The sequence below is a fragment of the Amphibalanus amphitrite genome, unplaced genomic scaffold, assembly GCF_019059575.1.
Source record: "Amphibalanus amphitrite isolate SeventyFive unplaced genomic scaffold, NRLGWU_Aamphi_draft 000003F_arrow, whole genome shotgun sequence".
Lineage (NCBI taxonomy): Eukaryota > Metazoa > Arthropoda > Thecostraca > Balanomorpha > Balanidae > Amphibalanus > Amphibalanus amphitrite.
In genome coordinates, this window is record NW_024881500.1 from 1,186,906 (window position 1) to 1,212,091 (window position 25,186).

Sequence of the window (25,186 nt, forward strand, 5' to 3'; positions counted from 1 at the left end):
AGCTACTAATGACCTAATAACATCCTGCGACTTTCAAAGGCCTCCGACATCTACTGTAGCTCTGGCACGGTGACAAAGTTGCAAAAAAGTGACTTGAGGTTGGGTCATTCAAAGTGACCTGGTGACCTGACCTTAAAAGTTAGGAGGTTCAAACTTGCACACCATGTGTAAAATTGATGAGAGAATAGTCATACCAAATTTCTTCCCGCTATCCGCGAAAAACCTCAGGGGGGGGGGCGGATATCCGCCCCCCCCCCCCGTCGGTGCGCGGGTTAAGTGTGCTTCTTATACAAATTAGAATGGTACATTTACACATGTGAAACGCACAGACCCAGAAGTCAATCGAATCGGTGAAATCAGTTCGCTGTAACGATCGTTGTTTCGAAACTCGCCAAGTTAAACACTAACTGTCTGAACTATCGGCTTGTTGACAGCTAGTTAAAACAAACCGCTCACTTCTGAGCCTCTTTGGCTCTCTCTACTCCTTCCTGGACACTCTTCCCTGACGTAAACACGCGTCCGTGGCTTGGTTTACGAGAAAAGCACATCACCATCTCGAGTCAAGTACTAGTTAGGACCACCACACTACTCCAAGACGAACAGAGACTAGGAAAGTCGACAGACATACGAGATGCCTGTATATATTTTCAACTTCTTCTTTTTAGGGACCATTCTTAGATGACAACATCCAGTAGCTTTCTGGGACAATAGCATACATCACTGCGTCGTCCCAGCTTATCTGGATGATACATGGACTGGCAAAGATCCCATATAGGTATGTAAACGTACAGTGGTATCTAAAATGGTACACAAATTGTACATTAGAAGGAATAGGTACCTAAGTCTACATAGAAAACAGAAAAGACCACGCTAATGACAAGGTCTACTATAAACAGCATCTTAAAAAATAACATGGTAAAAATATAAACGAGTTCGAATGTTCCTCGGGAAATTAAAGGGAGATTATGACCTTTTTCCACAAAATCTGAGTTAGGACCATTTTCTGACAAAACACAACAAGTTATAATGTAAATTAAAACCATTTTGCTCAATTCGGTACCTTGCCGCAAATATCTCAACTTGAAGTCACGTTAGCGGGGAGCGCTGAAAATGACCGTTGAATAAGTACTTACATCACTTTTTGGTACTTGCATGTAATTTTGTAAAATGAGCGTATTCATTACATTTGATCTTCATCACATCTAGTTAGTTAATGGTCGTCTATAGTGCCTTCAAAAGATATTCATGGTTTGGGGGGTGGTTTAGGTATGTCTAAATTTACGCAACTATATTTCCTGTTCATCATCTGTCGCCATATGCTGCTATTTTAGTAGCAACGACTCAATTTTGAATCGGTCCCGCCGACTGCACAATAAAAGAAGATAGATACAACACTTTTGCGGCATCACTGAAAAAAAAACTTATGCAGTACTGTTATCAAAATTCTCATAACACCGTTCGACAAACCTGAAGTCTTTTTGAAATAAATATGCTTGTATTTTTCGCTTCAGGCTCTGAGGCCAAAATAATGAATTTCGTAGTCGCAATCGCAAGATTTGGCTGCGTTTCTGGCGCTTGCCGTTCATTTGTAGCGCAAAATAATACTTGGAAACAAAGAAGAGTAGGCACTATGTACCCCCGAATTCAGGGGTGGAGAATTAGGGGTTTTGGGGGTGCTCGAGCACCCCCTGAAATTCAAAAGTCGCCATATAATAGTGCTCCAGAGGTGCTTAAAATAGGTCTGAGACAGAGACTGCTTTGCGTAAGTCGCGAGGAGAGTGATGCTGCTGGGAAAAAGTATCTATATGTGCTTTTCTACGCAAGAATTTGACGCTTCCATTCGCCAGGTGCTAGAAAAGCACCCCCTGGGATTATGACAATTCTCCGCCCCTGCCCGAATTAGAATCTAATTAATTCTAAACCGAATTAACTCTAATTCAAATTAGAATCCTTACAACCAAGCAACGACAAGGCGATAACAAACAAAAACCCAAGCGTCGCTGTTTGAAACAAAAGCGTCATATACTGCGACTTTTTTTTATAGAGAAGGACAACGCATTTCGGTGGGTGTTACAAGTACTGCAAGTACTGCTTCTTTTTTGCAAAAATAAAAACCTTTTTCACATACGAAAATGTGCTAGGAAATTTTCATATTTTATAGAAACTACAGTTAAAATAGTATAGATGTCGAGTAATTTTTATTTAAGAAAAAAGAAAGCTCATTATCTCCCTTTAAAAAACGTAACATAAGAAAAGCAGTTGCAAGCCGTAAAACCATGAAAATGCGTCATAAAATTTAAAACATTCCGAGACGTAGGTGGAGTAGGATCTATAACCATGCGTTACTGTACTATAATAGTGTATGTAAAGAGACTGTCTAAAGGCGTACGGAAGATTTGCCGGAAATAGCACCAGCCTCAGCTAATGCCACAAGCTATGCGTGTTCCAAAGGGACCTTCAGCCCCAAGTGCTAATATAAAGACACTGGTGAATTTATAGACAGTACGGTCACACGCTGGCATATTCTGGCGTCTGCATATCTTATACTGCCCTAGCGTAGCGCTTGAAATTCCCAAGCGGATTAAAGTTACATTTCAAACTTGCAATTAACGCAATCTGACGCTCTTTTAAATAAGATGCATGTGATCATTTGTAAGTCAGGCCATCTGACATCTAACCAGCGCTACCGATGCGAATAAACGCATACCATATCAAATTAAACACATTTAAATGTCTCTCCATCCACTCTCCTCCCTGGAGATAGGCTGAAATCTCCGTCAGATCGGGAAACGGACGGCGTGATGGCCACTAAGGCGCCCCGGCCCGTTTCCGTTCCCCTCTCCGATGAACCCGAGGCCGGCAGTTCCACCCAGGAACTATCAGCTGGAATATGGCCTCAACGAAGTCGCATGATGTCAGTTATGTGATAAGAGATGTGTAGCGAAATTTGGTGGCGGCTGCTGCTGACTATATATGTTTCAGTCGAACTAAGGAAAATGGATGACAAAACAAACCTACTGTCCAGCGCGTTGCCCTGACCCCCAAACCCAATAAGAAGCACGCTAGAAGAAAAATATGGATGATTTGTTTTTATTGTTCTTTTTTCGTGTGTTTTACTTTCATTTTCATTCCGTCAAGCTGGAAGGTGGAAAAAAATCTTTAAAATATTTGTTATTCAATGTACCATTTTCTAAAACTTTACCGCCGTCTCCCTTAATTTGTTTCTGTTTCTGTTCATCGTGGTGTTTGACTCTCAAGCGAGCAGGCACGCTTAGACGAAAGAAAAACATAAATTTCCACTTCCAATTATTGTATTTTGAAAGTAATGTGTTGGCCTTCCTGATGATCAGCAAAATATGAATATCCGTGTACATATGCGCAAATGCAATGTCTCCTTCATTCCTTCATACCACGGACCGACAGCGTCCGCCAGAACCGCTAATATATTTATAGCTAAGCTCCTGTGACGTCATAAGTTCCCATCGATGTCAAGCCCAGCGCGAGACTCCCTTTGTCTTGGCCACACAGGACCGGAGGGCAGTCCCTCACAGACTGACAAAGACCGTGCGATACCGATGCCGGGTCCCTCCCACTGGAGAAATCCACACAGGCCGGTCCGGCGTGACCGGAATACAGCCACAAGACACAGACGGACTAATAAGCTTTGCAGTCCGGCCCGTCTGAACACGAGTGGAGGACGATTGGAATGGAAATGCTCCGGAAAACAAAACCGCCACTGCTTGTGGAGTGCTTGAGCAGTCTTTGATATGCTAACCCTGACTTCTGTAAAACTTTATGCGAGCCGGAGATCGTACTTTCATATTGGGCGCGATATGCCAGAGCATAACCTAGAATTGTGTGTTATCCATGACAGATATATATAAAAAACGACAATGTATTCAAATACACAATTAAAAAACAGAGCTTTCGGTAACAAAGCTCTTTGTTACCGAAAGCTCTGTTTTTTAATTGTGTATTTGAATACATTGTCGTTTTTTATATATAACCTAGAATGTTTATCTTTGAATGTCAAGCATTATTTTCGCCTTGATATTTCCATTGCAGTGAAGCCCGGACAAAAAAGGTATTGCCTTGAAAACAGATTCGTTTACATTAACCCGCGCCCCGTAGGGCTACCGGCGGACCCTACCACCCGTAGGGGGGGGGGGGGCGTTTCGGCCCCCCTAAGATCTCGGAAATTTACCGGCCGATTTTCAAAATTCAAACGGCATTCGATAGCCCTACCGGGGAACTACCTTGTGACCAAATTTCATTGACCTAGGTCAAACCGATGACGTCACAGGTCAGGTCAAAGGTCAGATTTTCACCGTTCACAGGCATTTCAAGAAATATGTTGTGAAATCGAGTAAATCGGTAAGTTATTGAAAACCATCGATGGTACATTGTTCGTCAAACACATACTTCGCTATCTGAGGTCACTGATACCAGGTCAGTTCACAGAGGTCAGGTCACTGGGGGTCACAATATGAAAGTGTCGTGTGATACATGTTTTATTGTCCATTTTACATGACAAATGCGATTATGTGGGTCAAAAAGTATTTGAGGTCAGTTTAGATTATGTTCCGGTGAAGGTCAGGTCAAGGTCAGGTCAAATTAGGTCAAATTTTAAAGTTGATATTTTTGCATAAAATGGGTAGGTATCCATTCGATGCAGCTCGTCACGGGGAGTCCAATGGTGGTCTTTGTTTTACCCTACGTGGTCTAGAATTGCCAAAAATTGAGTTTGAAAATTTGACGTAATCATTTTTGAACAGTTTTTTCGCTATAACTTCGTCAAAAAAGGAAATATCGATCTGAAATTTGGTATGTAGATAGAAGACGGTAGGTACTATCACATATATTCCGTTTTTTTCGAAACTCAAAAATGCATTTTTGATTTTTGGGGGTCAAAACTCAAAAATTTCAAAAATCCGAGATAGCAGTTTTGTAGCCCTGTCAATTCCACACCTTTTATGTCTTGATCATTTTTCTGTATCTTCAAAGCTGTAGGTTTGACAGCTCTTCTCGCGAAGGTCTTTTTTCGGTCAAAAATGGCAGAACATGACGTCATTCTGACGTCATTTGTGGCCAACCTATCATAGCCTCTGGAAAAATTTTTGGTCACAGTGTGTAAAATTGATGCCCGGAGGGGTCCTGAAAGTTTCGTGGCGATATCTCCAGCCGTTTAGGAGATATCGACGGAAAAGGACAGGGGGGGCCGTTTCGGCCCCCCCCCCCACGGGGCGCGGGTTAACTATCTTGCATTCAAACATTTCTAAAGATGACCCAGTCACCATCCTCAATCGGCTTGTACTACACCCTTTTGCACTCAAAATAGGCATCTTTTCATTCAATTTCGGCGAATTGCATTCAATTTTAGCGATCTCTCATTTGCTTTGAATAGAGAGATCGCTAAAATTGAATGCAATTCGCCGAAATTGAATGAAAAGATGCCTATTTTGAGTGCAAAAAGGTGTAGTAAGAATATTCGGTTAAGTGTGGAAACAGGGAGTTACCTACGCTCTTATACTGCAAACATTTTTCCCGATGAATGGAAACAGGGTGTTATGCTCTTTTACTCCAAAGGTTTTTACTTCAAAACCGATGAATGAAAACAGGGAGTAATGCTCTTTTACAGCAATGGTTTTTGCTACCAACCGGATAAACAATCGGCACCTTCTGTAACCTGCACTGCCTGCCTGACTAGGACTACAGTATTAGGAGCACAACTGCATGGCTATTGAGGAGGACATCCAGAGGCGCAGCTCCCTGGCACTCCAGCGCCACCTGCCTAACGGCGTATATCCGGCTCTTTTCTTAACGTCTCCCAGAGGCTTATACACCTCTTACATTTCTCGACGTCTAATCTCTAACGCTTTTTTTGCTGTAGTCTTCCTCTCCCTCGATCCGTAATGTCGTCTCCATCTCCTTTGTAACTAAACGGCATCAGCCTGTCTCCGTCCATAACGCCTTACTCTCAATCTGCCATGTTACATTTCAAGTGCATGTCCGTTAGGGTGGTCCACATCTACATGGTAAAAAATAAAGTTCGTCAGATTCATCGGGCCGGGTCGGAACTCTTGTCGATACTATAGCGCAAGCTTCTGTGCAAAATTTCATTAAGATCGGATGATTTTTTCCCGTCCCGCAAAGCGGTCAAAGTTTCCATTATACGTACCAGTCTTTAGTATAGGGCGAATATTCGTCTTTCAACATTGCCCAGTCGTGCCAGCGGCTATCTACCAATGAGCTTGCCTGCTAATCGCACCAGCCCTCTCTAGCCTTCTCAATGATAGATCTAGTCTTCCTATCAGCCACAGACAGGAACGATAATCCACAATTCCTGTTGCAGTTCCTGTTCTCCAGTGCCAGTAGCAAGCCACTATATGCCAGGAGGTGCGATATGCATTACGCTAATTGTGGCTCTGCCTGCGTTTGGGATCGCCGCTGCAGCTGCAAGAGGCACACGCTCAATCACCGAAATGTGGCTTGTTTTGGCAGCCAGAAAAAAGCAAATCCTTGCTGGATGAAACAGTCTCTTACGAACGAGCAAGTGCAGGGCGCCTCTTTCACTTGGCAATCACCATCCATCTTCCGGCCCCGGGCTCCCGAGATCCCGTCGTTCAAGCGGTTTGTAAAGTGGTGGCAGCTCACGGAACGAGTGTCCCGCTCAATTACTTAATCGATTTCGCCGACAAGATGATCGCCACCTGATGCGCGTTGCTGATGAAGCAGCGGCCCCGGGATGACTGCCGCGATGTGGTGCAGTTCACCATCGTCGTGATGGACGGTGATTTTGAGGCCAGCATCCGGAACCGGTTGCCTTATGTACAACGTGGTCTTTGGATTGCAAAGGTGATGAACACGCTCAAGAGCATTCTCTTCTGCCAGCTCGTGCTCACCGAGCACGAGAAGAGGACGATGGTCCGGTTCACCACCTTAATCGTCACAAGGTAGGTAGCATCCTGACTGTCTGCCCATTGATCGACCTCAGCATGGGGAACTGACATCGCCCTCCCCAAAGGCCCTCGCCGCTTACCACACGGATACCGGAAGGTAACCGGGAAAGGTGATAGGCAAGGTCTCAAGGCCATCGGTCTCCTTCTTCGGCGTCAGGACGGCGGTCGAGGAAAAGCAGGCGATCGCCACCTCCATGCAGCAGCGGCTTAGATAGAAGAACCCTCCCGCGTCGACGTCGCCCTCGACGCAGTGGAGCGGTGCTCGCTGGCGTCCTTTGCATATGTTGGTCTCGGCACCGCCCTCGGGGCCAGTCACGATTTCCTCAAAGTGGACCCGGCCGAGGGGTCGTACAATGACGACTTGACCACTGCTCGTCGGCGACCGTCACATATACGGGTGGTAAACGACTTTGCAGGAGCCGGGTGCTGCACTGTTGCCCCCATCAGCGGCAAATTTTTAGCGCCATCGCGCACGGCAAGGAACAGATGACAGCACTTCCTTCAGGTAGAGGAGCGTAACTTCACTGGGCGTTGCATCCGGGCGGGAGATTGGTTTAGGATGGCTCGCGTGGTGGATTTCGTCTTTAAATCTGTACCGATATGCTATTTTCACCAATGCCTATTCCACTCTGATGTGTTTCTCTCCTTTGCTGTTCTTTTTTAGTGACTGCCAGTGCGTATTGAGTAAAAAAAAAATGTGAACTGAGTGGGAGAATCCGTATTATCGCCCATCCCCTTATTGTTAACATAGGGAAAACTTTGACCGCTTTGCGGGACGGGATAACTTTATCCGATCAGAATGAAATTTTGCACACAACATTGTGTCATGGTATCAACAAGAATTCCGACCCGGCCCGACGGATCCTAGAAACTTTTTCAAAATGGACCACCCTAATGTCCGTGTCTCCCTCTTTCCCGTCCCCTTACCGGTGCCTGCCTCTCTCCCGTCTCCTTACCGGGTGCCTGTCTCTCTCTCATCGCCCTTCCTGACCAACTGTCTCCCTCTCCCCATCCCTGTCCCTTACCGGCCGGCTGATGCGCGTTGGATCCTGAGTCGTCCGTGTCCATCGCCTCGCCGAGCTGTGAGCTCCGTGTCGGCGGCGGCGGGGGAGGGGGCGGCATCGCCTTCGGCGCGTACGTCGGTCGCGCCGGCGCATTCTTCAGGATGCCCTTCTTCGGCGCCTGAGGCTTCTCGAAGAAGTCTCCCGGAAGAGCGCTGCCACCTGGAACGTATCGGAAGTACATGAAGCTGTCGTCAAACAACTTGCAGTGGCAGTAAGAACACTACGAGATTTTCTTATGGGGCGTTCCACGACAAATCGACAAATAAAAAATTAAATTTGCACCCTCATATTTTATTTTTCGTTGAAAACTGGTGTAAGGGGTTGTGATGGGCGGGGAAGCCAGCTGTGGCAAGGATTTTTTTCTTCGAACAACGGTTTCCGAGATATAGCCTCGGGCAATTCCAGCAGGTCGCGCTGCAGCCCTATGTTTGGCGGCCTATAACTCAGAAACTATTGGTTTTCTACGATAAAAACTTTATATGGTTCAACTCACAATCAGCCAACAAACATTTTGGCTATCTCGGATTTTCAATTTTTGAAAATTTTGATCACGTGACCTTTTGACCTATTTTTCGAAGAGTGACCTTGATATTTTCCCCACTGAAAGTTGCAATTTTGTCTGATGAAGATTAAAGCCTTATCAATTGTCATTCATATGCGAAAATAAAAAAGTGGATATCGCCCTGCGTTGACCTCAGGTCAGGTCATTTTTATGACCTGTCCATTATTACGAGCGGGAGCGACAGCGAGATCTCGAGAATAAAACAAGATAGCGACAAGCGATAAACGGTGCAGGGTACAAATGGATAAGGTCTATAATTTTTACTGAGGTCATTTTCAGGTCAGGTCAAAGATGACGTCACAGGAGCAAAAAGGAAGTCAAAATTGCGGCACTACATATATATGAAGTTTTTCTAGAATAACTTTCAATGTATCCCAGCTAGGAACAAACTAATAGCACCATCGTGATCCTCTCGTCGATCCGCATCGAAATATATGTATGTTGACCTCGAAAGGTCGAAAGTTCAAAAGTTGACCTTCGGTCACGTGACGAGCGGGAGCGACAGCGAGATCTCGAGAATAAAGCAAGATAGCGACAAGCGGTAAACGGTGCAGGGTACACACGGATAAGGTCTATAATTTTTATTCAGGTCATTTTCAGGTGAGGTCAAAGATGACGTCACAGGAGCAAAAAGGAAGTCAAAATTGCGGCATTAAATATATGAAGTTTTTCTCGAATAACTTTCAAGGTATCCCAGCTAGGAGCAAACTAATAGCACCATCGTGATCCTCTCGTCGATCCGCATCGAAACATATGTATGTTGACCTCGAAAAGTCGAAAGGTCAAAAGTTGACCTTGGGTCACGTGACCTAGGGTCAACTTTTGACCTTTCGACCTTTCGAGGTCAACATACATATGTTTCGATGCGGATCGACGAGAGGATCACGATGGTGATATTAGTTTGTTCCTAGCTGGGATACCTTGAAAGTTATTCGAGAAAAACTTCATATATATGTAGTGCCGCAATTTTGACTTCCTTTTTGCTCCTGTGACGTCATCTTTGACCTGACCTGAAAATGACCTCAGTAAAAATTATAGACCTTATCCATTTGTACCCTGCACCGTTTACCGCTTGTCGCTATCTTGCTTTATTCTCGAGATCTCGTTGTCACTCCCGCTCGTAATAATGGACAGGTCATAAAAATGACCTGACCTGAGGTCAATGCAGGGCGATATCCACTTTTTTATTTTCGCATATGAATGACAATTGATAAGGCTATAATCGTCATCAGACAAAATTGCAACTTTCAGTGGGGAAAATATCAAGGTCACTCTTCGAAAAATAGGTCAAAAGGTCACGTCATCAAAATTTTCAAAAATTGAAAATCCGAAATAGCCAAAATGTTTGTTGGTTGATTGTGAGTTGAACCATATAAAGTTTTAATCGTAGAAAATCAATAGTTTTTGAGTTATAGGCCGCCAAACATAGGGTTGCAGCGCGACATCCAGGAATTGCCCGAGGCTATATCTCGGAAACCGTTGTTCGAAGAAAAAAATCCTTGCCACAGCTGGCTTCCCCGTCCATCACAACCTATTAGACCAATTTTAAGCAAAAAATAAAATATGAGGGTGCAGGGCACTTGTCGATTTGTCGTGGAACGTTTTATTTTTACTGAGGTCATTTTCAGGTCAGGTCAAAGATGACGTCACAGGAGCAAAAAGGAAGTCAAAAAAATGCCCATCATCAATGTTATGTCTTGTTTGAGCAGTCACAGCCAACAATAAGAACAAACCGGGCTTATGCATCGACGTAAGTCATGTAGCATACACAAAAGCTGATCAACCAAAAGGGCTAGCAAATACGCTGAATGCGAAAAAAATACACGAAATGAATACAACTGTCTGTTCACAGAGGCGAATGACTTGACCACGGTAGTATCGAACAAGTTGATGACTAATAAAAGAATCCAATGTATCGGTGGCTTACTCGTCCACCCCTCCACATCCCATCCCACTCCGGCCCGAGACGAGCCCCAGGAATCCCAGTCCGCACCTTTGTGCCTCTTGTGCTTGGCCCCGGCAGTGTCCGCGGCCGAGGTGTCGGCCGGTCGCTTGTCGGCCCCCTGGCGGCTCTTCAGTGCTGCCACCTGGTCGCGGTGAGAGCGGCTGGCCAGGTGCGCCGTCCACATCAGCTCCGACTTCACCGGCGCGCGGCACGCCACGCAGCTGAGCTGGCCGCTCGACGAATACGTGCCGCCAACGGTTAAGGAAATGACACAGATAATGCAGGCAGATACAGCTTTGGCCAGGCCGCAGCTTAGAGAGTAATGCAGTTCATTTATGCCTTCATCATGCAACGTTGAAGAGCAATCACACTAAAATGCGTTAAGTCACCAAAACTTTTTTAATTTTGCCAAATAATATTCAAACGCCTTAAAAATGATATGGGTTCCTAAGTGGAGTGCCAAAAAAATAATATGATAAAAATCGTGCTGGATGGCTGTAAGATTATGAATACCTATGAGTGAAGGAAGGGCCTGCCATATTTTTGCAATATTGGCATCACATCATTGTCTGGCATCATCAATAGGTCCCAATATATATTTAAATGTATTCCTATTGCATTGAAACAATGCAATTTATTAATCAAACAAAATTTATTCAGACGCTTTGTCAACTAAGGAAAGCAATACATTCTAAAGCATTCAATGTAAAATCAATCAAATCATAAAATCAGAAAATAATTTCTGATAAAATACAATTTCTAATATCGAATCAACATATGCGTCAGAATAAAACTAGCCACCAATTAAAATGTATGGCATCGATGCCATTAAAAATTAATATCCAAACTGAAATAAATATGAAAAATCTCAATGATCCTACCCATCATTAGCTTGAATTAATATCTTGTAACTGAGCATATTCCATTGAGAAATTGCACCAGTATTAACTATATTTTTTTCTAGAAATTTTGTCCAAATGGATGGCTGGGTGCCTGTGGGCCTGGGTGGCCCACTTATCAGTGCTTGATACAAATGACACCATGGAATCACCACTCAACTTTGCCCAAGGCTATATAAACACTTTGCCCATGCCCAGCCCACCTGTGACAATTTTGATCAAGAGTAACAAACCACAGGTAGATGGCTACATGGTCCTCCTGGCCCTGGGTGATCAGGTCACATGGAAAGACTCTTTTATCTACTCTTAAAGGAAATAGTTCACTTTTTAACATGGGTTTTGAACTGGAATAGCAGTTCCGTAGCTTGGGCTGAGACGAGCATAAATCAGGAGCTTTTACAGCCCAACGATCACCCTAGGCAAAGATATTCTATTTCTCGTCCCGAAAAAGGTGTCTTGCGTTGAGGATGTGTGCCTTGCATATATTTCCATCCAGTATGAAAAGAGCATGGGTCCCGAAAATTCTTCAGAAACTAGAGAAATTATCTACGAGAACTCTAGAGAAATTCTCGTACTGATCAATTAGGACATTCAGGGGAACATTATCAGATCGAGCAGATCGCCCAAATGCCGGTGGCTGCGATAATTTCTCTGTTTCTGAAGATTTTTCGGGACCCATGCTCTTTTCATACTGGATTGCGTGTGCCTTACAGAAACTGAAAAGTTCTTCCTATATCAAAATATAGAAAATAATATTTTGTTATAAAAAGGTTTTATTTTCTTTGCTGATTATTTTGAACATAAAAAATCATAAATCCGTTGCAAAAAAATAATTTCGTGAAAGTGAACTATTTCCTTTAATCAGCAGCACTTGAGATATGTACAAAATGTGAATGGCTTTGCAAAGGTCTTAAGTATCACCTCTTACTCTTTACTATTCTCAGCTACTCTTACTTATATTCTTATCAATGATGGAAAGATTAACCTAAATCTTCCACTGAAACCACTAACAAACTCAAACTCTTAATGATGAGCTCAAAAAAGAATATTGAGCTGATGAAAAATGCTCAGAGTTTCACAATGAAATATTGATATAAGCTTGTTGTTAGAGCTACAGTAATGGTATTAGTATCCTTTCCAGGGCTCAATCCCACCAAATGCCGTAAATATGAGTTTACCGCATTTGGTAACATTCAAAACTATTCAGCATTCCTTTGTTTTCTTTCAAATTTCAGGAGACATTTATGATCATTCACACTATCAAAATAATTGGGCAAGATTAGCTTGAATGCAAATAAAGAGGCATCTTTGATATCAGTGCCATAACATCCGGCCAGTGCTGCCAAATCATTTCTACGGTACTGGTGAGATTGGGCAGTAGATCTCAACATGTTGATTAATGCAGCACAGCATGAAGATTGCAGTAAAGGATATTTTGCAAGTGGAGAATCAATCTTCTTTGGACGTTGCAGCAGTGCATCTTGCTTCTTTTGCTGCATAAGTCGTCTCAAATCAGCTTTTCCCACTGCTGGATTACTTCTACCGCCCAGTGACATTTTTGTTGATAGTAGCAAAACAAAAACCTTATTTGATGTGGAGGTCTTCACACAAACTACAAATTTAATTACTGGCCTGGGCCAGGCACTGGAATGGAGCGCGCAGACTGCAGGTCGACTTCCACCGCAACATTCTGACAATCAGTGTCAAGCACAACAAGACTGATCATGAACTTGTCTTCAACACATGACATTTCCATTGCTCCAATTGACCTGCATTATTAATTTTAACAGATTTAACTGGAAATATTCAAAAATCACAACACAGCAAAACAGCAGCGCAGCAACAATGTTTTTTTTTTGTGTTGTTCTCCCAGTGCGTCGAATTTGTCGCACTTTCAACATCGTGTTAAAGGAAATAGTTCACTTTCACGAAATTATTTTTTTTTTTTGCAACAGATTTATGATTTTTTATGTTCAAAATAATCAGCAAAGAAAATAAAACCTTTTTATAACAAAATATTATTTTCTATATTTTGATATAGGAAGAACTTTTCAGTTTCTGTAAGGCACACGCGATCCAGTATGAAAAGAGCATGGGTCCCGAAAATTCTTCAGAAACAGAGAAATTATCGCAGCCACCGGCATTTGGGCGATCTGCTCGATCTGATAATGTTCCCCTGAATGTCCTAATTGATCAGTACGAGAATTTCTCTAGAGTTCTCGTAGATAATTTCTCTAGTTTCTGAAGAATTTTCGGGACCCATGCTCTTTTCATACTGGATGGAAATATATGCAAGGCACACATCCTCAACGCAAGACACCTTTTCGGGACGAGAAATAGAATATCTTTGCCTAGGGTGATCGTTGGGCTGTAAAAGCTCCTGATTTATGCTCGTCTCAGCCCAAGCTACGGAACTGCTATTCCAGTTCAAAACCCATGTTAAAAAGTGAACTATTTCCTTTAAATGACGTGACTGTAAGTCACATGTTTATCTTTGGTGATCTTGTGACGTCACATGAGAACCGGGCACAAAAGCGCCGGCAAAAAATGCACTTGCCACTTATTGCCGTTTTTCCGTCCTTTTTTCTAATTTTATTTTCATTTTTAGTCATATTCCTAACAAGTACCTGGGGCGCTAAAGAAACCGGCCTGAGCCTGGTCGACACCCAGGAAAGACCTTCCAATAGCAAAGCTGAAAGTTGAAACACAGAAGCAGTGTTGAGGTTGTAGAATTTTGCTTATAAATCGACTAACCCCGCGTTCGAAGCCTCTCGGACGACGAAGCTTCTACCTTGGATTCTACGCCGTCCGGCCAATGACATTTCATAACTGCAGCCGAGCCCCGGCTGACCTTGAACGGGATTGGCCGGACGACGTAGAATCTTCGTCATCCTAGAGACATCGAACGCGGTATAAATGATGAGTGATGACCAGAAAATATCACATCTGGTTTGAGCAATCTATCGTTCATTCATTGCCTGTTAATGATTTCTCATCAGCGATTTAATCACGCGGCTGTAAATGACGTGAATGACGTAAATGACGTCCGTACTCCGTAAGCCAAAAGCTATTTGACGCTAAGACATAGGCGTCGCCAGAGATTTTCGGTTGGGGGGGGGGGCAAAATCAACTTTTGTGTTAAATCCATAGGTGGGCACGATCCGTTCCTCCGTTCCTCCGTTCCGGAACGCCGTTACAATTTTTAGGAACGGAGGAACGGACTCGTTACATTTTAAAAAGGGTAACGGACCAAGTAACTTCCGTTACATTGGTTGTTCGTTCCTCCGTTACAAGTTAACAGTTTAGTCCGTTCCTTCGTTCCTCCGTTACTTTTCGTTGTCCGAGCGGGTTGATCTTTCAGCTAACCCACAGACATTAATGCAGCAGCGGAATAGTGGATTATTGAGCAGCCCTGACTTGAAGACGGAAGATGGCCTCAGTGTACACTGTACAGTGTACTGGCCTTCCGCAATGAGCCGGCGTTGCAGTATGTGTTCGCAAAGTTCAACACGGGCGTCCCTTCAAGCGCCTCAGTAGAGCGCATGTTCTCAATGGGAAAAGATGTGCTACGTGCAAAAAGGGCTACCCTCTCAGAAAGTGGCAGCGGAACATCTTCAATTAAAGGGACTATCCCACATTTAACATGGGGTTTGAGTTGAGATAGCCAAGTTTGCGGCGAGGTTCAGAAACCACTATCTATCTAGGTTGCAACCCCCGCGGCCTCTTGGTGTTGAAGAAATTCGTTCCCTTCATTTGAAAATGGGCCTTGTACAAGGCCCTATCTTCAACATGGAGCGACCGTTAGTGAGACGTCACCTCGTTTAGTCATTCTGATTTAAATGGGTTTGTTCGTTGAAAAATCGCTTAAAACTTGGTCTGAACTTTGTTGTGGTGCCTAAAGAGTAAAAAGAATCAGCTTTATGACAGTAATGTGGCCTGGGGAAGGAGGTAATTTTGGGCTGTGACGTCACATATTTGAAAGTTTGTGTTTGGAATATGGGAAGCCTAAGATGTTTAATGAAAAATAAATGCCAGAACCGTGTTCCTGGTCATCCAATCTATAAAGTCGGGCACAATTTAACTGGTTTTAACAACATTTTAGAAGGTGGGATAGTCCCTTTAAGGGAGAGGGGGGGGGCACTGCCGACTTTTTGTCCCATTCTTTCCATGCAACGCACATAGGGCTAATGTTAAAATGCCAAAATCAAAGGGGGCACGGTGCGCCGGTGCCCCCCCCCCCCCCCCGTTCCGCCGCCTATGCTCTCAGATGCCAACCTGGAACGTCTAGTGTTCGTGAAGTGCAACCGGCATCTGGCCGGGGACAAGTGATGCGCATCAGTACCACCAGACGTTCCAAGGTTTAGTGTCCAATCAGTGCCCACTGCCTTGGTAGATTTGGCGTAGCGTTGTCAGCGCGGCCACCAGCTGGGCGCCTTCCGTAATAACGGAACACCCGGGCCGCACGCACAGCCGTTCCGTAATTGGGGGATGTAGTGATGGCCATGAAAATAAAAGACGTCATGGCGAATGAAGTAGTACCAATCGAGTTGAAATACAATCAACAGAGTCCTAAAAATATTTTTTACAATATTGTCTTTCAATATTTCCAATAGTCATCACAAATGTCTTATTTTCTGAGGATTTTCTTCCACTGTTGTGACACCTTCAGCACTATGGGCGCCATTGCTTCTTTGAAGACTCTAACTTTGACCCCGGACACGTACTTATTATCGCACTTCTGCTGATCGAGTATCTATGTACACTAGTTCAAAACGCTCTCTTCGGCTGAATTTCGAGCAGAGGCCGCCGATATTGCTGGCCGTGGGCTACACCATACAGAAGCGGCATGCTTAACATAAAGCCTGACCTTGATCTTTAAATTAAGTACGCCTTGGAAAGGTCTTGGAGAGTCCTATCGAATGTCACCTCGCGGGACTTGGTAGGGATCATTGGCTCTTAAGATATCGGTGGTTAGTGGTAAACGCGTTCGGTCATATTAATACCCGAACACGCAAAAACTCCGTCGGCGATGAGATTTGAACTCATGACCTTCCTCTATATTTTCCAGTCGGAAGTTTTTTTTTACCCCCAAGGTACCAGTTGGGTATTTGTCGAATGATGCCGAAACAAGCGCCAGTAGTTTTAGAATTGATAGCTCTATCAGTATAGCTTGAAGGTGGCGTACCCACTGATATAATGTAAGACGAGGAAGCCAGCAAAGTCCCAAATCATTGAATTTCACCACCAACCCAACGTTAAAGAGACCCGACTTTGGGTGCTTCTACCCCCCAGGTACCACCTCAGTTTTTAATAAATGCACGATTAGCCGACTGATATTGATAGAGCTTGAAACAAGGAACGTTTTGAAGCTGAAGGTGGCGGTACACATTGCGCCAGTTTTATTTGGGTTCAAGTAAACTTCAATTTTGTACGTTTTTTCAATGGAAAAAAGGTAACGCCAGAACATATCAAAAAGGTCCGTGGCCACGCTGACAACGCTACGGTGGGCATTCCGCTTTCTCGGTAGGTTTAGTTGGGTCAGAATGGTCTCAAAAATGTTTGAAATACCCAACATTTTAACGTTTTTTATTTTGCTGTAACGGAGTAACGGACTAAAAGAACTTCCGTTACATTATATACAGAGGAACGGAGGAACGAGTAACGGAAGTCACGTTTTGAGGGAACGGAGGAACGAGTAACGAAGTTACAATTTTGGGGAACGGTGCCCACCTATGGTTAAATCTTGCCTTCCTCCAGTCGTTACTCATTCATTTTACATATCATTCAACGCGCAATGGTGCGAGGAATACGATGGTGACAAGGTTTTCCTTGTAGCTATGACTTGCCATTTTTTTACAGAAAATTTATTTTTTTAAATTTTTGAACAAAAAACGACCGGTAGAATCACAATGGCTGCGCTTGCCGACGCACCCTGGAGAGCCCCTGTGCAGACGCTCGTCGCTCATGATCATAAAAAGGTTAAACGCTCAGCTTAAGCGAATCACCTTGCTGAAACTTTCATTCACGCATGCATGCAGAGGTTCTACGTAAAATGCATAGGGCTTATCCCAGCCGCCGATTGAAGCTAAGTAGGGCTTTCAGCGGAGAGTGAATGTCGGAAGTGTGAATCGGAAGTAATTCATCTTTGCTCCAGTGAGAGGAGGTGTAGTGTGAACAAAAAGTTTCTCGTTTTCCGTGTGTAGGGAAGCGCTGCAAACGCGAAGAAAAGACGTTTAACGGAACCAAAATTTCGCACGGCATAGCGGCAAGGGATCCTTTAGCGATAGGCTTGGGACTTCCAGGCCATTTTAGGCCACTCAGGGTCAGTGTGGGCTCTCAGAAGCCTGCTTAGGATCCTGAAAATCGGCGCTGGTCACCCCAAATAGTTACGTGTACATATGTGGTGCTTTAGGGCTTTCCGAGCCCAAGGTGGGACACTCAGAAGCCAGTGTGGGCGGCGCCGGCGGCGGGCGCTAAGAGACCAGGCCCAGGGTGAGCAGGGAGCCCTCAAATAGCAGTGTGAACCCTGGAGGTCTGTGTCGAATCCCTAAGGACCCTACATAGGGACATAAGAAACATGTGCTGGGACCCTCAGAGGCACACCCGAGTCGTGACCCCTAAACTGCAGGCTTAGGCTCAGCAAAATCTGTCGCCTCAAAAGCTCGGCTGAGCTATCAGAGGCCTAAGGTTCTCAGAAATATTTGAAAGTATCCTCAAAGATCCGTGTGGCCCTTCAGAGGTCTACGCATGTGTAAGGTCCTCAAAGATTCCTGTATGGGCCCTCAGAGAATATGAACGCCAGTGGGACTCTCAGAGGCCGGTTTGGGCCCTCTGAAGGCTTCTTAGAGCTCAGTGGAGCTCCTTCGGAGCCTGTGTGAAAAGCAAGCAGTCATGAGCCCTGTGGCACTTGAACGGTACTTGAGTCTGTCGCAGACATTTGACGAGAGTTGAGAAAGGCCCGAAGATTCAGTGTCACGCTTTGAACGCAAATTTTGTATCAGCACTTCAAAACTTATGAAAATCAGCTATAAAATGTAATAAAAAACCAACGAGGAACATGAAATAAATCACAGTATTGACACTTCCGAGTCTGGAGTCGGTGTTTTGACGATGTTGGCGACTGCGACTCCGACTCTGGCTTGAACGAGTCTGACCTCACAGGCATTCTCAGAAAGGTACCCCCATTTTTTCGCGACTCCAAAATCTCATCGGATCTGTATCGATCTCAGGGGGTGCCCGGTCCGAGGTTGGGGGGGCAAGCTGCCCCGCTTGCCCCCCCGTGGCGACGCTAATGCAGTAAGATGACACTAAAATCGCTGATGCAACCGGATAAATCATAAACAAATACCTGATGTAAACATTGTGATAAATCATGTAATATGTATTAGCTTTATATTTAAAAGTACACTTCAGAAAACAACGCAGCTGCTGCTGCCTGCACCCACGCAAAAGCTACCTCTGTACGCAAATCACATGACCAAACATCACACACTACAATTGACACCGAGAAAAGGCAATTCGAGACGTTGCTTCTCAAAAGGCTCTAAGCTCCTCTAAACGTTTCTAAAACCACAACTCACAGTTCAAAATGGAATCATGCCGCCACGCACCTCCCCCAAATGACACGACACCTATAGGCTAAACAGTGTGCTGCTATGTGACACTAACCGGGACAGCTCTAGTAACAATAACACGTAACAATGATTGCATCGTAAAGGTACACGTTCATTTTTTCACAGAGACAATCACGTTATGGAAGGTTATGCCGTGCGTGTGCCGACGCCGGCTGGCGGGAGCAGACTCGGCGCAGTACAGCAGCGATATGACGGCCGGCAGCAGCGCCACGGGCCGGGCAAAGCTCCGCCGCCCGGCACGCGGACAACACTCGAAAGGAGAGAGCGCGCGCCACGCGCAGTACGAGTATACAGCGTGATCGCCATGGCATATGTTGGCATCGTGAGCGCCACACCAGCGGACTAGTGGTACACAGTAGGATGGACGGCAGCCCCTGACTTCTGTCTCGACTAGGACCCCAGGTTCCCTCACAGCGACGGTACGCCCAGTCGCGGCGGCGCGTCCGCAAAGCTCAGTCAAGAGGCGCCACCTGTACGCCACAGTCGGCTCTGCAAAGTGCACAATGCCCACTAAAGTCAGCGCTGCCTCAGCCGCAGAGCTCAGTCATTTGACACCCCCAGACAGCTCGGCCGCCTCTCAGACTAGCTAGTACACACCCGACTCGGCACTACCACACCGCGGCAGCGTCCGGTTACAGACCAAAGATCCTCACAGGGACGCCGCGCGGCGGTGTAGCATAACGATCATCACGGTTCCAGGGGGCGCCCCGCGCGCGTACCGACGGACCCCAGCTAGAAGTACGACTGAATGGCCTGCAAATGCAGCTCGTTGAGAACAATGAGCGCTGTTAATGCCACGTAGCCGATAAACCGCAGGTTCGTCAGGAACTCCTGCAACGGCAAGAGTAAGTCAGTTCCAGTCGTGTCAAGTTTCAAGCTGCACAGCCGATGTAGCGAATAGCGAAATATATAGTGAAAGATGTGTCATCCAACAGCCAGCAGATCGGTGGTCCTGGGGCGGTCGTCGGTTGGTGGACCCGTGGTCCTATGCAACAGGCTGTAGGGACCGAACCCACCCATTTAACCATTCAGACCAAAAGTATATCAAAATGAAATCGAGTATCAATGAAAAATAATGCATATTAGTCCGTTGTTTCATATTTAAAAGAGTTGTTATAACGTTAGCTCATGGAAGCACGTAGCTTTTATCACGATCTATCAATATAGTCCATTCACATGAACTGCATCACCATCTAAGCAACAATGGACAAAATGTGGTCCCATTCAGCTCGTCGCCATGTCATTTCCTCACGGTTCCATTTTCCATGAATACTCAACAACTCAACACTGCCCTCAGCACTCACCCACAGTTTATCGAAGAACACCGCTATGAGGAAACAGTGCATTAGCATGTGGAAACAGGCGACGCGCCAGAACCACATCAGAATCCAAGTGGAGGCTGCCTGTAGCACTGCCAACTGTTTCGCCTGCGAACACATATAGACCGCTGGTGAATAGCTGAGACACAAGGACACCGTTCCAGAAAGTAATGATGCCAGGTAATAAATGGCCCCACACAACATGCACACATGTATGATTATCTGGAATTACAGCGGAAATGTCTTGCCAGAACCATTCGTAATATCGATCAACAATGCATAATTTTACGACATCGGCTGTGCTGTTTTCGTGGTAACTGGCAACGCTGTCAGGCATAGCTTTGTCGCGCGTCAATTCAAAACACTCATTAATCTACACACAATAGCATACACATATATAATGAAGGCTGCCCACTGCTCAGTGCCCAGCCGATATACACACACTGCCACACAGTCCCAACAGCACGCACAATGGAACAGCGGTGGAGCACACATCAATCACAGCCGAGTGAAAACTGTTACCTGGGCCACACAGGCACAGGGACACAATCATAACTTACATACTCTGGTAGCCGGGTCAATACGCTACGGTCAGGGGGTGCGGTCAGCACGGAACATTGCGGCTTCAACTAGCATAACGATGACCAGTTGAGACGCAAAATGAGGCCACAAGAACACATTATACCTCGCATCATATCACCATTTTTGCAAGGACCGCCTGAGATTGGTACGATAGGAAAAGCGAGAGCCAGGAGGTGAATCGGATATTTTTGCTTTCAAAACAAGGTGATAACATAGGTAATTGTGCCAAAAGCAGCTCTGAGAGCTGAACATACAGGTGGGCAGGTGACACTGTATCTCAAGCTGCTCGATAACTATTTCAGCTAGCTCGGAATTCACCTTCAGAAAGAACGAGATTTAGATTTGTCTTTCAAGTATGTCCAGTTCATCGTTCAGAAAAGCATACGGCATCAAAACTTATGCAAAACTTATGCCAAACAAAAACAGTTTTATTTAGGCCAAAATATAACAAACTATCATCTAGAAATCGGACGCCGAAAGTCAACTTTGACATCGACCCAGCACCACGAAAGTGTATGCAGTAATAGCGAATGACGGAAAAGTGTAACACGCTCCCCATGCAGGCCGCACATTAGCTACCCGTTCGCCCCTCGGTCGGGCACGCGCAGCTCGCGGTAACTCTGTCTGTCGCCGCTGTCGGAACATGTCGTGTGTGCCTCGCACGTTTCGGGCAGCCATCACGCGACGCTCGTGTCTGGAAATCATTTGAACAAACCGTACGTAACGGGCAACACCTAACGGCACATTGGCGACCGGACCAACAAGTCCGGTTCACAAACGAAGGTAACGCACGCTGTGCATCGCAACGGACGACTCTGACCACTAAATAAGCAAGTTTAACCTCCGATGAGTTGTGCGCAAGTGCGCGTTTGTATGTGAGTGCGCAAGTGTGTCTGTGTGATCAATACCCAGCTCGACGCCCAGTGTCGCTGAAAAACTGCAATGAAAACGAGTCAAGCTTCGAAAACAGTTCAAAGCCGGCGAGACTGAGCGATGGTGACGGGAAAATCCATATCACAAGATGCATGGCGTGTTATTCGTCAGTCAAATGCAATTTGAGCCCAGCCTTCTGGGCTTCAACTGGGAAAACATTCAACGTAATATACAGCGAGGGCGGTCAATAAGTCGGCCACTAATTTTGAAGCAAGCAGAGATTATAAATCGTTACGGACCGTACAAAAGACGTGGCCGCTTCTTGTCACCAATACTCCCTTCACCAAACGAAGAAGAAGCGGGCAGGGTTTCATGTAAAGTACTCGGATGCATGTTTTATGAAGCCACGCGAACTGAGCCCGGTCGTGCACCCGTGGGCGTGTGAAGTTGTCATTGAGCATTAATGTACCATCAGCGTGTGAAGGTTACACGTGACTCGTGAGAAGCCTGGCGCCATCACGTTCACGCCCATAACCGGCCGTGTGAATTCGTGTGAAGATCGTCACCCTCGGGGAAGGTCAGAACAACGATCTTTGCCAGACATTTGCTGTTCGTGGCTTCGCGCCAGCCACGAGGTATGGTCAACAGAACCAGGGGAACTGGAACTAAATCCAGCCCGGTCGGGACTGACGTCTGCGGTCCAAGTCCCGCTACGAAGTAAGTAAGCTCATTTCTGTCGAGCTTTGAGGCCGCGTTTGGACGTCCATTGCGTTTGACCGAGCTGTGACCTCTGAGGCAGAGTGAACTATGACTTCTTGGAGCGCGTTCCTTAGGTCACGCTCTACAGTTATGTGCAGAAACTATGCCCAAAGTTTCGAAATCCCGTGCTCAGCGTCGGTTATTGACCGCATGATATGTCCTTGATTCACCTCTTGTCTCTATGTCTCTGACTGTTATTTAGTCACTGCCCACATCCCAGCCTGGTGGTCTTACTCTCTGATCTACATATCCTCGCCTCTACACCATCTACCGTCCTTCCACCTCTCTATCGCCCTTCAGCTCTATCCCTCTCCCTCCCCTCTCCCATCCTCTAGCCTCCACCTCTCCCTTCACCCCACCCGTACCGTATGCGAACCGTCGCCATTCTCCAGTAGCTGCTGGTATCCGGCGATGGCGTGGTTCCATCCCACCGACGCCAGCAGTAGCTGGAAGCCGAACAGGAACATGGTGATGGTGATGGCGCGCGCCGGTACCGGCACGCGCGGTCCGCCCACCGGTCCGCCGCCCAGCAGACTCTCCTTGCTCTCCTGCATCTTACTCTCCACCTGGAAGCAGAGAGGGAGACGAAAAAGGTCAGAGGAGACGGTGAGAGGTTAGAGGAGACAATGGAGGTCGGAGGGAAAAGGCGAGAGGATAGGAGACAATGGAAGTCAGAGGAAAGGGTGTAAGGATATGAGACAGTGAGAGATCAGCGGAAACCGTGAGAGGCCAGAAAAGACAGTGGGAGGGCAGAGAGGATAGTGAGAATTCAAGGAGTTGATAATAGGTCAGCGGAGACCATGGGAGGTCGGTGGAGACATTGACAGGTCAGCGGAGACGTCAGAGGTCATATAGACAGCGAGAGATCAGCGGAGACAGTAAGAGATCAAATGAGATGGCAGAGGCCAGAGAACAGATTGGGAGGCCAGAGATAATAGAGGTCAAAGGAGACATGTGAGGCCAAAGGAGACGATAGAGGTCTAGGGTGTCAACGCGAGGTCACGGGAGGTCGTAATGGTCAGTGGAGACATTGATCAGCGGAGGCAGTGAGGATCAGCTGAAATCATGAGAGGTCAGCGGAGAGGATAAGAAGTCAGCAGAGACGGTTTTTGATGTTAGAGGAGACTAGAGATTAACGGGACCATGCGAGGTCAGCGGAGACCGTGATGGGTCAGCGGTGAGGCCTGGGGAAGGAGAATGAGATAGGGGTCAAAGGTCACCGATGTAATCGAGCGACGGTGAGAAACGAGAGTTCACCGAGAGGAAAAGCAGATGTTAGCGGGAGGAACGGGAGGGTTTACCGGAAAGGGAAGTACAGGGTTCAGCATGAGCAATGTAACAACTAAGTTACTTAATGACGGCCTCATTCCCACTGAGTTATAATTAGAACCTACAAACCCAACATATTTTATTATGCTGTGCAGCAGCCAATGTTGTGACTTCAACGTAACATACCACGCGTTGGATGAGGTTCAGCTAAATATTTAATGTGACACTTGTCGAGTGGCCATGCGGCCGAATGAATGCAATATGCAGGCTGCAGACACACTGCTGCAGGAGCAGCCCTTGTCACCCATGTTAAGCCAGCTAATGCGCGCACAAGGCTACCATATCTTCTTGCTGGCCTCTATTAGGTTGTCAGCGCCATGAGCTGGCTTATCTGCTCTGATAGTGCAGCTGCTCTGACAATTTGAACGATGGTGTGGGTGCGTTATTTACTACCCGAATCGCACATCCCCAGCAGTGGAGACTAAAAGATAGGGAAAATGGAGCTCAAGAGACCGAAGTTACTCCAAATCCTTCCTTTAATTATTATTGTCTTCTAGGCATCAGTTCCATGTGAAACACATCCATGTCAGTTGCTATGCCCGTACCCCAAATGGTGCCAATACGGCATCACGTGGTGGGTTGGGATAGGCCCTGCTGGGTCACGTGGCCAATCTGACCCTCCACCGCTGCCAACACTCCCTCAGTCGTTATTGGCACACAACAAACTAAATTGGCGCCAAATATTCGAGCGAACTCCAACAGGGAGGTAAAGATAGCTCCAATAAGAATTCAAAATAATGGCTGCCGGGATACAAGTGTTAGGATAGAAAAGTCTGATTCTAGAATTTCATAGGGCTTTACGGTTCTTCTTTTCTTTCTTCTGCTCAAGTCCGCGCTAGAATAACGAAAGAAGAGCCACAACACCCAAAACTGCAGGCGTGCGAACTAGCCGAGTTACAACTGCACAAAGACCCTCGTCGCCAGCGTGGATTGTAAGACCAAGCTGTGCTCATGGCACCGTGGTTCGGACTCCGGACCTGCATTCCTGTCCACCAATGCCATCCAACGCACTAACGACCTGACCCGCCGAGGCCTCGCTCGCTGCAAACCGCCACGAGCACTCTGTCATGGTCTGTTCTTTAGCGCAGTGTTGGTCTAAGTCTAAATTACCACGCCAGCGTTTGCATTAGCATCGTCCCCATGCATGGGTTCAATGTCCGAGTATTATTTGCTGTTCTACCGAGTCGCACCCATTGCCTTGTTTGGTTTGTCAATAGCCTGTCTTCCGCCACCATCAGTATCACCTCCGAGGGATGCTTCA

General features: G+C 46.0%; 2 protein-coding genes across 2 annotated transcripts in view; both read right to left on the reverse strand.

The window, feature by feature from the left end:
• Positions 1–13,333, reverse strand: part of LOC122364682 (zinc finger protein 830-like) — a 51,027-nt gene extending 37,694 nt beyond the window's left edge. Inside the window, exons 1-3 of the mRNA XM_043335337.1 lie at positions 12,864–13,333; positions 10,579–10,775; positions 7,985–8,182 (exon numbers count right to left, since the gene is read on the reverse strand). Coding sequence (XP_043191272.1) covers positions 7,985–8,182; positions 10,579–10,775; positions 12,864–12,985 — 517 coding nt within the window. The 5' untranslated portion in view covers positions 12,986–13,333. The remainder of the gene's footprint in view (positions 1–7,984; positions 8,183–10,578; positions 10,776–12,863) is intronic.
• Positions 13,334–18,795: 5,462 nt separating this feature from the next.
• The window catches only part of LOC122364976 (ceramide phosphoethanolamine synthase-like), a 29,647-nt gene continuing 23,256 nt past the window's right edge, over positions 18,796–25,186 (reverse strand). Inside the window, exons 5-7 of the mRNA XM_043335857.1 lie at positions 22,962–23,162; positions 20,368–20,490; positions 18,796–19,894 (exon numbers count right to left, since the gene is read on the reverse strand). Of these exons, the coding sequence (XP_043191792.1) occupies positions 19,796–19,894; positions 20,368–20,490; positions 22,962–23,162 (423 nt within the window). The 3' untranslated portion in view covers positions 18,796–19,795. The remainder of the gene's footprint in view (positions 19,895–20,367; positions 20,491–22,961; positions 23,163–25,186) is intronic.